Here is a 16,263-nt window from a genome sequence, read left to right as displayed (position 1 = left end):
TAGAATGTATAATGTTTAACTTTTTTTTCCGTTTTTTTTTTTTTTTTTCAGATCTGGGTTTAAAGGGGTTTTCCACGACCAGACAACTGATGACCTATCCACAGAATAGGTCATCAGTATATGATCGGTGGGGGTCCGACACCCGGACCCCGCACCGATCAGCCGCTCCGTCTGCCTCTAGGCGCCGGATGGATGTTTTGAACAGTATGCAGTATTTGGAGCCGGAAACAGGTGGCTCCGGTCACGGAATAGCGGCCGAGCTACAGTACTGTGGATAGCATGTGGATAGGACATCAGTTGGCTGGTCGTGGAAAACCCCTTTAAGGGTGTTTTGTCTGATTCATAAACTATCTGCTGGGACACTCGGCAATTGTGAGAACGAGGGTTTCAAACCACCCTGTTCCTCCTCCATTGCACCCCCTGTAGTGAGGAGGAGCTTGAAAGGAGCCGCGGGTCGAGCATGCGCCCACCGCTCCATTTAATCTCTGAGAATGATGGAAGCAGCCGAGCACTGTACTCGACTAGTTCTGTGATTTGATAGACTTTGCGCGTGCTCGACCGCCGTTCCGTTCGTTCCTGCCATCAGATTGTGATGTTCATACGCTTTGCGGTGCATGTTGAAGGTATTCGTTGGGAGTATTTCTCGATGTATGCCACTGTATCGGCATGCGGTGGAATCTGCCGCCCATAGGATCCAATGTTAATAAGAAAAATACATACTGCACTATTCCATGCAGTTGAAAAAAAAGACATATTGACGTGGGCCAATGGGACCATCTTTTGGTCTCTGTCAGGTAAAGGGGGACCTTTGGATAAGTTTACACGACTGAGTGGACACTGCAAATAAAGTGTGAATTCAACCTTATTTAATGACCTGTCAATGGGAAATGTTCATTGGTGTGTATTATATAGCGACTGTAGTCGTATAGTAACCAAAATTGACTGCTGTATTTTCCCTCTGACTGCAGCCAGCAGTACTCGATCATCGACAGAATAGGTCTGATAATGGGGACGGCAGCACACAATATCTTATCAGAAACGTTTCCTTGTCTGATCGCAAAGCATCTGCCAAGACAATCTAAAGCCACTTGTACACGGGCAAATGAGCGTTCATATAAATGATCATTTCCAATCGTTGCCCTGTGTAAACAGGGCAGCGATCAGCTGATGAAGGAGCAAAGGCTCGTTCATCGACTGCTTGTATAATTTATGTAGCAATCAATATTATAGTTATGTAAACAGGGAGATGCCGACATGATGGAAATGTATGAGGACAAACGATCGTAATAACTATCGCTCGTCTCCATACATAACCAATGTAAAAAGCGCAAATGTGTGCCGATCAATGACCTGCCTCGTTGATTGCCACTCGTTTTCATGGCCAACGTTCGTTTGGTTAAACTGATGGGCACCCTGGCTCAACATAGTTGTATTTTTGGTAAGGAGTTATTGAAATAGTTTTGAACAATAGCGCGCTGGTACAGCTTATATTTCTGTAAGAAGTATAAGGTTATGTAATCTATTATGTTCCATTTCACCACTTCCTAGGCTTCTTCTTTGCAGATCCCTCCCTCGTACATGTGCTAATGTCCCTCTACCTGTTGTAACGCTCCTTGCTGTATGTAATCAGCAGCTATACATAGCATGCCCAAAGCTCCTTACAGCAGAGAAACCTCTTACCAGTCACTTTCCACAAATGGTACAGGCAAAGGGTCTTAATGAAAATCCCTCAGTGGTATTTAATGCTAACTCTGGCAGCTGGACCCTCTGTCACAGTTCCTGTGCAGAGAAGAAAGGGAGCACAAGACTGCAGAGAGGGGAGAAGTCATTGGTCCTGTGACCTCTGTCCCTGCAGGCAGAGTAAAGCTAGGTCTCCGAGGCAGCCATGTGTGACATGGGAGGACTAGATAATCTGATCGCTAACACCGCTTACTTGCAGGCCAGAAAAAGTAGTGAGGGAGATTTGAGAGAGTTGCAGAAGAGGCGTAAAAGTCTGTCGCTACCTTCCAAAGACATTTGTCGCAACGAAATAAAAGATGCTGTTCCCCTGGACTATCAAAGTATCTGTGTGGAGCAACCGATTGGCCGAAGACTTTTCAGAGACTACCTAGCCACCGTGCCGGAGTACCTGCTGGCTCAAACTTTCCTTCAGGAAATTAACGATTGGGAACTGGAGGAGGAATCTCTCAAGGATCAATTGTTGCAGAATTTGGTTAGCAAAAGATTCAAAGATGACTCTGAGGGTCAATTATCTTTGCTGAGTGCAGATCTTATAAAAAAAATCCAGGAGGCACAGCTCGGTGTACTTCCACCATTGATTCAGCTTGCTAAGGAGGAGGTCAATAACTACCTGAAGGAGGCCCCGTTCCAGGACTATCAGAACAGCCTCTTCTACGATCGATTCCTCCAGTGGAAAGCCTTTGAGAGGCAGCCGATCTCTCACAAATACTTTTATGAATTCAGAGTGCTGGGAAAAGGTGGCTTTGGAGAGGTATGAGCACTTTATATGCTTTTAGCAGGTGGATACATTAAGCACTTGTTGTAGTGGCACATTTTAGGTACCTTTTTAAATTTCTACTGCAGAAAGCTCCTTATTAGAACTATAACTGGCCATAAATGCTCCGATTCTTGGTTTAATATGACTTCTAGTGTTCATCCTGATAACTGATGTGACCATTTCTGACCGTTTTGACATCTCTTCCTTGTGTTGAGCTTTAATCTCCTCATAAACACTGCATTCAAATTCAGATCTGTATGTGATCTTGAGGGCAAAGTTTGGTTGGAGGAGCATTGTTGGATTACCTGCTTCCCGTCCGTACATCTGTCTCGCTGGATGACATGGGATATGTCCATCAAAAACAATGGTTGTGTCATATCCGCATAATAACAAACATTGACCCTCTCCTGCAGCATTCGTCCTTCAGATCAGTCCTCGCGTCTGAATTACAATGCTGTTTTTATTAGGAGGTTCGAGCCCTGTGTGTGCTCGGTCCTTTTATCAATTGTTATGAAATCTTAAGTTCCAAGAATACAAAACGTCTACAATGTGTATTATCGGGTAAAGTTAGGCTTGTTTCTTCTACCAAAATACTTTGAGGTTGGGGTGACCGTCACCCATCAAGCTATTGAGATGGGCACAGATATTGGCTGGCTACTAAAAGCGCAATGTTACAATGAGTTCGTTAGAGCCTTCGTATAATTTCCAGCCCATTTGATCTGCATTTGACACCTTCAAAAGAGAGGACGTCTCTTTTGTATTACTGTGTAGTTGCATATTCATGAAGTGTAAAAAATAGATCTATCAGGATATGAAAGGAGTCGGGAAGTAATAAAATTACAATATGCCAGCAGCACTCTGGGTCTAGACAAGCGGTGTTCTGTAATTGGGGAGGAATCCCCTTTAAACACCTTCTTGGAGCACTGAGATTTCGAGGGTTGTTCCCCCTTCGTTGTCTGACTTAAAGATTTATTGGATCTCCGAGTGTTGTCAGAATCTCCTATAGCAATGACTTGGATTCTGACAATGGAGAGAAAACGGCTTTGAATCATCAACTGATCATCACCAATTATGTCTTCTGACATGTGACACAATGTTTAACCTCTTTCCCACTGCAGAAAATTTTTTAAACATTTTTTTTTTTCTTTTTTTCCTAAAGCCATAACTTCTTTCTTTTTCTGTTGACATAGATGTATGTGGGCTTTTATTTTTCTTCTTCTTGCGAGACGAGATGTAGTTTTTAATGACCCCATTTAATTTACCATATAATGTACTGGGAAACTTCTAAAAATTATTTTGTGGAGTGATATGGAAAAAAACTGATTCCTCCATTGTTTGGGTTTTGTTTTAACCGCATTTATGGAGCGGTAAAAATAACATGTTAACTTTATTCTGCGGGTCAGTATAATTCCGGTGATACCAACTTTATATAGGATTGTTGTTTTTTTTTACTTTTGAATGTACTTATTTGATTTTTTTTTTTTTTTTTTGTGGAAAGTAAAGTGAAAAAAACATTAATCCTGGCATTTTTTTTTGTTTTTAGTTTTTCTGCGTGGTTCAGAATGGGGGATAAATAACGCTATATTATATTAGTTCAGACTCTTACGGATGCATCAGTGGTAATTAAGTTTAGCAGTTTTTATTGTTTACGTTACTTTAGGGGGTAAAATGGGAAAAGGTGTGTTTTTTTGGGGGGTTTTTATTTTTATTTTTTTTATTTTTTTCTGTAAACATTTTTTTTTAATGTTTGTTATATTCCCATAAACTTTATTGTACCAGATATATAATGATCGCTTGTTCAGGTCTAACTTTTTTTTTTTTTTTTTTTAAATTCAATTTGTATTGCTGTTTTTTCCGTTCTCCTCCTATTAATCCTGGTCTCTGGCAGTCACTATTGACAGTTAAATGGCCAGGATCGGAGTTCTCTCCGATTCTGACCATTAGAGCAGGGTGTCAACTGTAATACACAGCTGACACCCACAGCGTACGGAGCCTGCTCCATACCTCCCTCTCCTCTTCCATGTATGTCGGGAAGGGGTTAAAAGGTTAACCGTATCTTTACGACAATGCGGAGTTTAAAAAAATAAATGTAATGTTTCCTAACCAGATTGATTTTCAATACAGTATTCTGGCTCAGTAAGGGTGAGTGGCACTATTCCTTTGTAGCACTGGGGTCTTTAGTTAAATTTTGAGCAGCGCAGAAGTTCATATGTTCTTCCTTTGCTTGTGTGGTTTCTTTGCTTTAGCCCTTATTCACACGAGCGTATTTCACTTCTGTGTTACGCTCGTTAAAGCAACAGACATCACACAGGTCTATGCAATTTAATGGGGCCATTCAGACTTTGTATTTTTCACGCAGCGTGAAACTCGCTGCATGTCCTATGCTTGTGCGTGTTTTGCGCATCACGCACTCATTGAAGTCAATGGGTGCGTGAAAATCACAGACAGCACACCGTGTGCCATGCGGTTTTCACGCAACAGTTGCTAAAGAAATTGAAAAAAACACCTTCAGTTTATTTTGCTGACGTAAAAAACGCGTGACATATGGATGACATACGCGTGTAGGAAACGCAGTACACGACTGTCACACGAAACTGCAACACAGGAAAAGCGCTGCGTTTTTTACGCGCGCAAAACTGACATGTTCGTGTGAATAAGGCCTTGCATGGGTTTCCTTCCTTGCTTCAAAAAAACATGCTGTAGGTAAAGGGGCTGTAACTCGGGTAAACAGATTCGATTGTAAACCCCATTGGGGACAGGGATTAATGTGAGTGAGTAAAATATGTGAACAGCTTTGTGGAATATGTTGCTGATATATATATATATATATATATATATATATATTATATTTTACATGACAAACAGTCTATAACAAAACTTCAAAGGAAAAATAATTACTGCTTATGAATATATGCAACACTGATGACCCAGAGGCTCTTCAGGCTATTCCACAATGGTGGTAATACCAGACGTGTTGCAGGGACAGATCCTTATTCTAGATTGTGAAAAATACTCACATATCCTTTGATAGATAATATAGTTAATATTACAGATACCATATGTAGATATATTTGAGAATAATCATGAAATCCTCTATTAAAAAGACTTTGTAGTTGGAGTCCATGAGTTGGATCAATCACTTCTGTTTGCTTTTACGATGTGTATGTCTGACCACTTTTTTCAGGACCTTCTATGCCTCGCTGATCGCTCCAGCTGAGATCACTCTGTGTAATGATATACATTTCTCTTTCCACCATTCTTAGTTGATAACATTTCAGGACAATAGAAATCGGGTAATATAGCTAGATAAATCCTTGGGTGAACTACTAACCTCTGACCAAATCAATAGGTGATCGATATCCGCTTCTGGGACTAGTGAAATTGTGGCTGGATGATAAACCTGATTGAACTACGTAGAGTGTACAAAAGCCTAAAATATAGTTACTATAATATTAATGTACGTACATTGTGGGCAACAACATGTAAGTCTAAGTGAAGTAGTAGCAATGTTCTGCAGGAGGAAGCCGTGGCCTAGGCATGTCGAGTTTATGGATTGCATATTAATAGCGTTGATGTCTTGAGAAGAAATACAATTGGGATGGGGTTTTTAGGCACGTGATGCAGCCTATCTTTATGCCGTTTTTGACTTTGATGTCTGTCTGGATGTCTATCTCATATGTTGCTTCTGTAATCCAAAGGATGACCGGATCAATCTTCAGCAGTAAATGATCCACATCAGTCTTCGCAGGTTGAAGATTATTGTATTTACAACTAGTGGTCCTCTCTGTTTTTGAGCCTATATAGTGTTATATACAAACCTCTACCCCACTTAGCAATTTATGTTGATAGTCATATCGCTAATATAGCGCCCACATGTTCCTCGGTGTCGTACGTCTAATGGGTCCCTCTCTCTAATGAGGCTCACTGTCAAATTGCCCTATTTCAGATGCACACGTACTAGGGAAAGTTTGAATTTCAGGAACCCGGAGTCCCCAGAGGAATCCTATGCAAGCAAACAAACTCTATACAAATGTTGCTTTTGGTTAAATTTGGACCCCAGTGCTGCAAGGCAGAAGTGCTAACCAATGGTCCTCTGTGCTTTTTACCTTTTAATTTATAATTGTGTATTATGAAGATATATAATCTAAGAGGCACTAATGACAGGTTTATGGTTATTCTAAAATAACTGTTCATTAGTTAGATGACCGCTCCATCCATGAGGAGCCTATTGAAATAACAACCCAATTTGGATTTATAGTCCTGTTGCAAATCTATCTGTTACTAAGAATTGATGGACAAGTGGCGAGGCCCAAGGTGAAGGATTTCTCCTTGGAGTTACTCTACATCAATGCAATTAGGAAAGACTGGAAAACCTGACATCCCCTTCTACCTTCACTAATTCCCTGTAATCCTCTGCATACAGTGAAGACTTCCCGCTGAGAAAAGAAGCATTTCTTCTGGTAAGTACCAGGGTGAAGAGGTGACTGTCCAAATTCAGGCACAATTATACTGACCTGTTTAGGAGCGCTGCCTGGCAAAAATCAGATTAGTGTACCGGTGAAAAATAACACGCCGGTGAGACGACTCAAGTTGGTTGTAGACACAAACCTTCAAGGGCTCATTCAGACGAGTGTTTATGTAGTCCGTGTAATGGCCATTAAAACAATGGCCGTCACACTGACTCATGTACTTAAATGGGGTCGTTCACACTGCCGTTGTTTCAATGGTGCGTATGAAGGGTCCGTGGAAAAAATAGGACATGTCCTATTTTTTTGTGCTTCACGCATTCTTCCATAGACTCTAATCTATGGGGGATGCGTGATAACGCAGGTGCACCTCGGAAATGAAAATCTGCAGTTTTTCATGTCCGAGGTTGGCTTCGTTCGTCTGAATATAACCTAGGAGTGGGTGGACTGTTGCAATATAAGAAGGTTCTAAAAACCACCTACATATGCAGATGTTTTACAAAAATCAATGGACTTATTTCTCGCTTTTGTGTATGAAGTCTCCCTTTGGCACATCCATGCATTACTTCATCGGCAAAATATATTAAAGCATATTTGATTACACGCATATGACGACATAGAAAAGATTATGATAGATAATACTGAAGACTACTACTGTTAGTTTGAAATGTGCTCCAAGTGGTTGGCACTTCTTTTTCCCCATATAGCAGCAATGGGGAACAGATTATTGGGTGGAAGGTTCAAGGGCAGCTGCCCACCATAAAACTTAAAAAACATCTCTAATAATTTAGAAATGGATGCTATACGTTTTGAGGTATATGTATACATGTATATTATGGGCTTGGATGCCTCTCGGTTCGCTTGTTTATTTCAGTGGAGAGAGAACAGACAACTCTAACAGGCTTATCTTCTTTTTGATGGAACAAAGAAGAAGTGGGTCTATTGAAATCCATCAAACCCAATCTTTCTTTCCCTTCAGAGGACTGTGGGGCTAACCCATACACATTAGATTGTTGGCATTGACATTTAAGCATATTAATCTCACATTTGTCTCACATTTATTATTGTTCTTGGTGATTAATTTCTAATTTTGCACATGGAACATCAATGAACAACTGCATTCGGTACATATAATTCCATATAGTAGATAACGCAATTTTTTCGACACCATAGTGGAAGATTTTCTGATTTTCTGTTTTAGGAACGTAACTAGAAATATTTGATTTTATTTGAAACCCATTAAATGGGCCTACAACCCTTGAAGATATTCTATACCTCTAGTAAATTTACACTAGATCTGAAGTGTAATTCTAATATTACGATGCATAAAGCTTGTAAAATAAATGAACTGAAAAAAAAACCTTTAACATATGAAGAATATATATATTTTTTCTAAGAACTTGTCCTCAATTTTCTATATGCTCGGGAGTGTGCCTCTTTTCTTAGACCGTGCCATATTTTACGTGCAGAATTTTGTGTTCCGGAGCTGTTCTTCCTACTGTACTGTAGTTTGGGACAGGAAGTTGAAACTATAAACAGACATTTTAGAGTTTATGAAGCTCTACTTGGCAGCCAGCTACCTACCTATACACACAGACACTTATTTGCCTTCTACTCCATCCTCCCCCTTCTCCCTTAATGTCTTTCAGGCTTGTAAATGTTATTCCTATGGTCACTTTGTTTTGCCTTTTGTCGCAACTTAATGCTCAGTACTGCAGAACAAGGCTTAGGTTCATGTATTATTCCTCCACAATGTTAAGCCGCACAGAAGTCACATTAAACCTAATCACTATGTTATGTCATGGGAAGTCATGCATGGATTCTTATACACATAAAACCCTGACAAGAAATAGTATTGGTTTGCAAAAACGGAAATAAAAATACATATGTATACCAGTGATCTAACACATTTGTTGTTGGCTGCAGGTATGTGCAATCCAAGTAAAGAACACCGGTCAGATGTATGCATGTAAAAAGCTGGACAAGAAGCGTCTGAAGAAGAAAAATGGGGAGAAGATGGCTTTGTTGGAAAAGGAGATTCTCGAAAAAGTTCAAAGCCCATTCATTGTCTCTCTGGCCTACGCGTATGAATCTAAAACCCATCTGTGCCTAGTGATGACCCTTATGAATGGAGGAGACCTCAAGTTTCATATCTATAACATTGGAGAAAAAGGCCTGGAGGTGAAAAGAGTGATCTTTCACTCAGCTCAGATCTGTTGTGGGCTTTTACACCTTCATTCTATTAACATTCTCTACAGAGACATGAAGCCAGAAAATGTTCTTCTGGATGACAATGGCAACTGTCGGCTGTCTGATTTGGGACTTGCAGTCAAAGTGACGGAAGGAAAACCCATCACCAACAGGGTAAGTAGCACGTTGTTCAATGACTACTGACATGCCATGGCAAACGAGGAGAGGCGACTGAGCTTTTTTACCTTGTATTATAAGAGCAAGTCTTAATTCCCAGGGATTTGGCCTTTGCTAAGGACCTTATGTGGCTATTTAATTTTAAAGGCAGATGCTAAGAAGATTTTGCCAATTAACCATTTGAGAACTACTTAGCTACCCGTTTACATAATATATGAGACACTGATGTCTACATCCCTCTGGTGGTATTACTTTGTGTTTCACATGCTTTTCCGCCATGTGACACAATTGACATATGAGGTCATTGATATATTGGTGATGGCTGGGCATGGTAATCCTCTTAGTCTCTTTAAATAACTTCCTGAATTAGCATCTAGGACAGGTTTGGCCTCATATGGCCTAGCATTCGAATCTTGCATAAGTTTTTACACCGCTTAATTTTGCCAAATATGGTGATATACAATCCAAAGAATAATGGGGCTCAATACCGTCCTTGGGGTTCCAAGTCTGGCCATTTTAGTGACTATTATAGATCAACTTCCCTGACCGACTCACTGGCAAACTGGTAATGAGGAAACGCAAATCTGTTCTCTGGTAAGAGTAGAACAGGGTCCCAGAATCAGGACAACTCCGAGATCGTTGCTTCTGGCTATGAAGAGGTAAGATTCCAAAAGATCTATAAATACCAATAGCAATGTAACAATGGGACTGCTATCAAGCAAGGATGAAACCCTAAAAAGTTTCTGCAGTTTGCATATTGGTATGTTCTTCAGGTAATCCGGTTTCCTTCCATACTCCAAAATACACTATTTGGCTTCCTATGAAATTGGTCCTAGCATTGTATGTATGCCTGAGATAGAAAGGTTACATTGTTTCCCCTGCAGGGACCACAATTGATGTGATTGATGTGCAGCTATATAAATATTAATAAAGAAATAAAAAGTAAACATAAAAAAATCATTAATTTTCAATGATCTATGTATGGTGTCACAACATTTAGTAGAAATTAGAAATCCAATTCTATCACAAAAGCTTCATGACTTGTGTGATGTGTGGAGGAGTTATTGAGCTTATTATAAAAGTGAACAATATCCCAAGGTCAGACAATGGAAACAAGGTTGGATGTATTCTCTTCTCTATAAATACACATAGTCTTAAACCACTGTGAATTCCTCCCTCCCACCACCAACTAAGATATACAAAGCCGAGGTTACGGTACTCAGAAGAAAGGAAAGAGAAAGTATTGTCTGTTAGGCTATGTTCACATCTGCATCGGAGGCTCCGTCGGGTGCCACGGTCGCAGATCCGTCAGGGTTTTGCCTGAGTTTACCGGAGACCATAGCGCAGCATGCTGCACTATTATGTCCGGTTAAATCACAGATACCCCAGCGGAAAGCTGACGGAGTCCATTAAAGTCAAAAGGTTCCGTCGGCAACCAGCAGTATCCATTATGCAACGGAACCGTCGGTTCCGCTATTCTCTTGTTCCTCTCCTCCAACAGAGCAGAACAACGGAACACACCAACGCAGGTGTGAACCCAGCCTCGTCTCTGCTTGTCCTTTATTTCATTATATTTCTTGAAAGAATGGCAGTTATTGAGCTGCACCAGTCCACAAATACCTTCATGTTCCATCTTCATTTATTATGTCTTCCATCATTTCAGTTTCAAATCTCAGTTCATAAAATATATACTTTGTTAGCACAGATATGTATTGCATACACCTATAGTAGGTATAACTATAGATTTGTATCTGCCTGAAGAAGAATGTGATATGTCATGGTTTATTGGTTTGATGGTCATAGGCATCTCCATTCAAGTGAGCTGCAATACCAGACATAGCCCATGGCCAAAGATGATACATGTTTTTGGAAAAAATCATCCTTTTTCAAATGCTGGAAAACTCTTAAGGCCATTGTCTTTTCTTAAAAGATTTTTCCATGGTTTTGTTTGTTAAATCTGTTTTATATTCATTCTGGTTACTATTATAGCTCTTGTAAGTGTTGTCACCAAGTCTTTTTTTATATCTTAATGTAAAATCTGCCTAGCTTTGCAGCGATACAATTCATCTTTATGCATAACTAGGCAGATATGTCCTTGAGAAATCTGGGAAATATTAAAGACAACCTCCGTGGAAGCTATAACAACCACCAAGGAAGAAAGAGATAACTAAGAAATAGGGCAATAGAATTTAGCAACTTGACAGGACAACAAATGTACAGCAGAGTTTATTCGGTTTCCCAAAAATAGAATTCTAAATGCCCGTTGTGCAGTATAAAGTCAGGGCTACACCTTAACTTTTTGTAGTTCTACTGATTGATTTTAGCTATCGAGCTACAGCTGAATTCCGAATGAGTATGTTGAGTTGCATGCAGTCTTGGACTGTAGCTGTCCCTCAATAGTTAAAATAATTTTGTAGCACTACAAAAAAATCTCAGTGTATCCTTGGCCGTCCATTCCTTGAGAAAATTTCCTTTTGCAAACAGTTTAATGGGATAAGTGAATAGTCGGTCATTCAGGAGGAGTTTGGCAATTCTGGGAAGGAAACGCTTAGTAAAAGCATGAACCATTTTTAGGGTCATAAGGTTTAAGAGATTATAAGTGCAAAGTACCTTGAAATAAGACAGGATTTCAACAGACCTAAAATCACTCATATAGTTCAGAAATGGATATACTTGGGTGATGATTTCAGTTGTAGAAATTGCTTAGGCTACTTTTAGGATCTAAGGCAAGAAATATTTTCAGGTATTTACAACGTAATAGTTTTTTAGTCAACATTTTTAAAACGACAGGGTTGAAGAGAAAGCATAATTTGCTTGTGTTCTGAACCAACTTGGAGCCCTTGAAGATGAGGTTGAGGGGAACAACTTACAGTGTACCTAAACTTCACGGTGCTCCTTTATGTACAGAACCAATGTGGAGCCTTTCCCTTCAAAGCTCAACTGTCTGTGCTGCATACGTCTCCTTACTAGTTCACTAACAGGAAGTTGTTATCATTGTCTGCCATGTTACATTAATGCCTCATGCACACGATCGTTGTGCCACTCGGGCTGTTTTTGACGTCTTGTGTCTTCACGGACCCATTCACTTTAGCGGGTGAATCGGGTCCATGAAAAATGGTCCAAGTCTCCGATCCGAGGAAAGATAGAACATGTCCTATCTTTCCTCAGATCACTGACGGGACTCGGATGGCACACGTAGTCGTGTGCATGAAGCGTAAGCCTGCAGCCCGGTCACTGGTCACTGTTTCTATAAGCCTGCTAGCGCACATTCTCCCTCACCTCTTTCACACGGCAAAGACTGCTCGCCTGAATCCGGGCAGAGGCTGCTGTAATCATAGGAAGTTATTAGCTAACAAGTTCCCTCTACAGACACCCGGAAGGTTTGTAATTCCCTGCAATGCACTGTAGATAGTACTTACCTTTCACAGACAGGTTGCATTACTGTATGACTGTTTTGAGCCATGATGTAGTTGCAACTGTGTTTCAATGGCAATGAATTTCACATTTTATTTTAGGACCTGTTCACATCAGCGTCGTCATTCCGTTGAGGGGTTCCGTCTGAGGTTTCCGTCGCGGAAACCCCTCAACGGAAAGGCAAACGGAAACCTTAGCTTCCGTTTGCATTACCATTGATCTCAATGGTGACGGAAACTTTGCTAATGGTTTCCGTTTGTCACCGTTGTGACAGGGTTCCGTTGTTTTCACCGAATCAATAGCGCAGTCGACTGTGAACACAGCCTTACTGTATTCTATGGGAGAGATGTACTGTATTCATATGGCTTAATTTGCCATCTACCATAGAACTTATAAATTAAGGAAAAATTCTGTAGCTCAATGTAGCTGAATATATAGAACCAGTATTTTTCTGCTAAGAAGGAATTTGGATAGACTGCAAAATTTCAGTCAACACAAAATATTATAGGGTTTGTGGGTTTCTGTGGACTAATATCTCACAGCAATTATTTGCTACTTCATATGATATTATGATATTAAATGGCTTCAACCTCATTTCAATTCGATAGTTTGCAGAGTTCTGAATCCCCTAGTGTTCTTTTTCCAGTAATCCCCCTTCTCTCTAAAATGTTTGCTAATTGGTCTGACATTACTATTCTTGGCAAAAAAAAAATCCAATTCTCTTTGTGCAGAGCTGCCGCCAAGTTTTGCTATGCCAAGTATCAATAAGTCTCCTAAAAGGCATTTATTGGGCTATACAGTTGCCCTGACTGCAGCTGCCGCACCCTGTCTGTAAGCGCCATGGAGCATTTCCGTTCTATTAAAAACATGTGCTATGAAAAGTGGTCTTCATCAACCTAATGTTCTGTGCATATTGACCAAATAAAACTCCAGGGGTAGCCTAGTATATCATGGCTGATCTATAAACGGCGTGAATTCTTACCCACCCTGCAACACAGGTCTTCTGGTTAGTTGGCATTCGTCCATCAATAGCAGATCCACCCTATGATGAACTGATCAGGACTTTAAAGTAGTTCATATCATGCATTATTAATGTTACTTAAGAAGAGTTTGATTATACTGCCTTACTTCAAAGCATCATGGTCCTAAATTTTAATACAATGAAGAAGAGATTTATTAAGTTGATGTCTTTAAAAGGATTTTCCAACCAAAGACATTTTTTACATATTCTCCCTGACCCCCGATATGCCAGGTGAGGCAGCCACTGTCTGTAACTCCAATATACGTGAACGAAAAGAGCCGTGAACATGCTCTTCTTTGAATCTCCACACGGATGTGGCCAGGGACCTGTTCTCCTGATAGGTAATGGAATCATATCCAGGGAAGGGAAAACCCCTTTAACACCTGCCCTAAATACAGTTTCCATAATATAAAGTTTTTATCATTGTCTTTGGCAATTCTCTAGTATAATCATGTAGGTTCAGAGCCCTGTAACGGTTCAGTATATAGCACCTGCTCATGCCCACACTGTATAAAATTCATTGAAAACTGGAATGCAATGTGCTGTGTATACAGAAACACCCAGCTGCCATCCATACCAGCACGGTGATTCATGTGCTTCAGTCGCTACCAACATGGACTTGATTCATTTGCAGTTGTCAACACAATTAGTTATGGATGTCACATGAATCAATGGGGGGAGGGACTGCCACATCTTAGGTTTAATGTATACGAAAGCTCCCAGCTTACAAACTAAACATCTATATAGGGTTCCATTAGCCTGACGGAGGACTAAAGAGTGTCGTTTTATTTTTCGTTGGGCTGGTATATGTAAGTATACCTTTTTAGTAGCCTCCACTATTCCATCACGCGGGATCCCGCAGAAAAATGTATGCTGCATGGTATGGGAGACCTATAGGTGACGTATGGCACTGTATGGCATGTATCACAGGCATACGTTTCACTTTAATATCATGGACTTTTTAGTAGCTTTCCACAACGGACACCATCTATGGGTGACGGATGTCTAATAGTGGCATCTGTCACCCATAGACTGTAATGGGATCTATTTAAAGAGCCTCTGTCACCAGATTATAAGTGTCCTATCTCCTACATAATCTGATCGGCGCTGTAATGTAGATAACAACAGTGGTTTTTATTTTGAAAAACTATAATTTTTGAGCAAGTTATGAGCAATTTTAGATTTATGCAAATTCGTTTCTTAATGCCCAACTGGGTGTTTTTAACTTTTGACCAAGTGGGCGTTGTAAAGAGAAGTGTATGACTCTGACCAATCAGCGTCATACACTTCTCTCCATTCATTTCCATTTGTACTCTGCACAGTGTGATCTCGCGAGATCACGCTGTTCTGTCACATACACCCACATTAACTTTACAGAAGTGTCTTGAGAGTGAAATGACATCACCTCCAGCCAGGACACGATGTCTATTCACACTCCCGACACTTTGGTAAAGTTTTTGTGGGACTTGCTCGCACAGCACAGCGTGATTTCGCGAGATCACGCTATGCTATCATTCACAGCGTGATCTCGTGAGATCACGCTGTGAATGATAGCACAGCGTGATCTCGCAAGATACAAATGGAGTACAAATAGACATGAATGGAGAGAAGTGTATGACTCGGATTGGTCAGAGTCATACACTTCTCTTTACAACGCCTACTTGGTCAAAAGTTAAAAAACACCCAGTTGGGCATTAAGAAACTAATTTGCATAAATTTAAAATTGCTCATAACTTGCCCAAAAATTATCGTTTTTCAAAATAAAAACCACTGTTGTTATCTACATTACAGCGAAGATTAGATTATAGATTATGTAGGCCTCTTTAAAGCGTACCTAACCTTTCAGAATAAGCTGTCGTGTGAGAGCACAAGAGGAATAACCCAATTTTTGGCCATTATATGACGTATTCTGTATTGTTTAGCAGTTTTCCCCTCTGCGGGCTCTATCTGTAATTTTCTGTTTTCTCTGAACTAGTGGGGAGAGCCTGACTGCTGTCATGTCTTCTATACACAGCACACATAGAAGACGAAACTCCTATTCTTCTGTCTCTATCACATATAAAAATATGGACAAAAGTATTCGGACACCTACACGTTACTCCTGCAGGAGCTTTTATGACATCTCATTATAAATCCATAGGCATTAATATGGGGTTGGTCCCCCCCCCCCCTTTGCAGCTTTCACTCTTCTGGGAAGGCTTTCTAGAAGATTTTGGTGTGTCTGTGGAGAACTTTTGCCCATTCACCCAGAAGAGGTCAGGGCTCTGTGTGGCCAGTCAAGTTCTTCCACACCAAACTCACCCAACCATGTCTTTGTGTACCTTGTGCACTGGGGCACAGTCATGCTGGAACAGAAAAGGGCTGAACCCCAAACTGTTCCCACAAAGTTAGAAGCTACAATTGTCCAAAATGTCCTGGTATACCGAATTGTTAAGATTTCCCTTTGCTGAAACTAAAAAGTCTAGGCCAACCCCTGAAAAAATACCCCGTAGCTGTAT

At 40.4% G+C, this 16,263-nt stretch overlaps 1 protein-coding gene across 1 annotated transcript in view; it reads left to right on the top strand.

Annotated features, from left to right (window-relative positions):
• Positions 1-1,514: 1,514 nt before the first annotated feature.
• The window catches only part of GRK7 (G protein-coupled receptor kinase 7), a 33,555-nt gene continuing 18,806 nt past the window's right edge, over positions 1,515-16,263 (top strand). Inside the window, exons 1-2 of the mRNA XM_075861239.1 lie at positions 1,515-2,491; positions 8,890-9,327. Of these exons, the coding sequence (XP_075717354.1) occupies positions 1,886-2,491; positions 8,890-9,327 (1,044 nt within the window). The 5' untranslated portion in view covers positions 1,515-1,885. The remainder of the gene's footprint in view (positions 2,492-8,889; positions 9,328-16,263) is intronic.

This window comes from Rhinoderma darwinii, chromosome 4, assembly GCF_050947455.1.
Source record: "Rhinoderma darwinii isolate aRhiDar2 chromosome 4, aRhiDar2.hap1, whole genome shotgun sequence".
Taxonomy (NCBI): Eukaryota; Metazoa; Chordata; class Amphibia; order Anura; family Rhinodermatidae; genus Rhinoderma; species Rhinoderma darwinii.
Note: the sequence above shows the minus strand (reverse complement) of the source record. Positions and strands in the feature narration are given on the sequence as shown.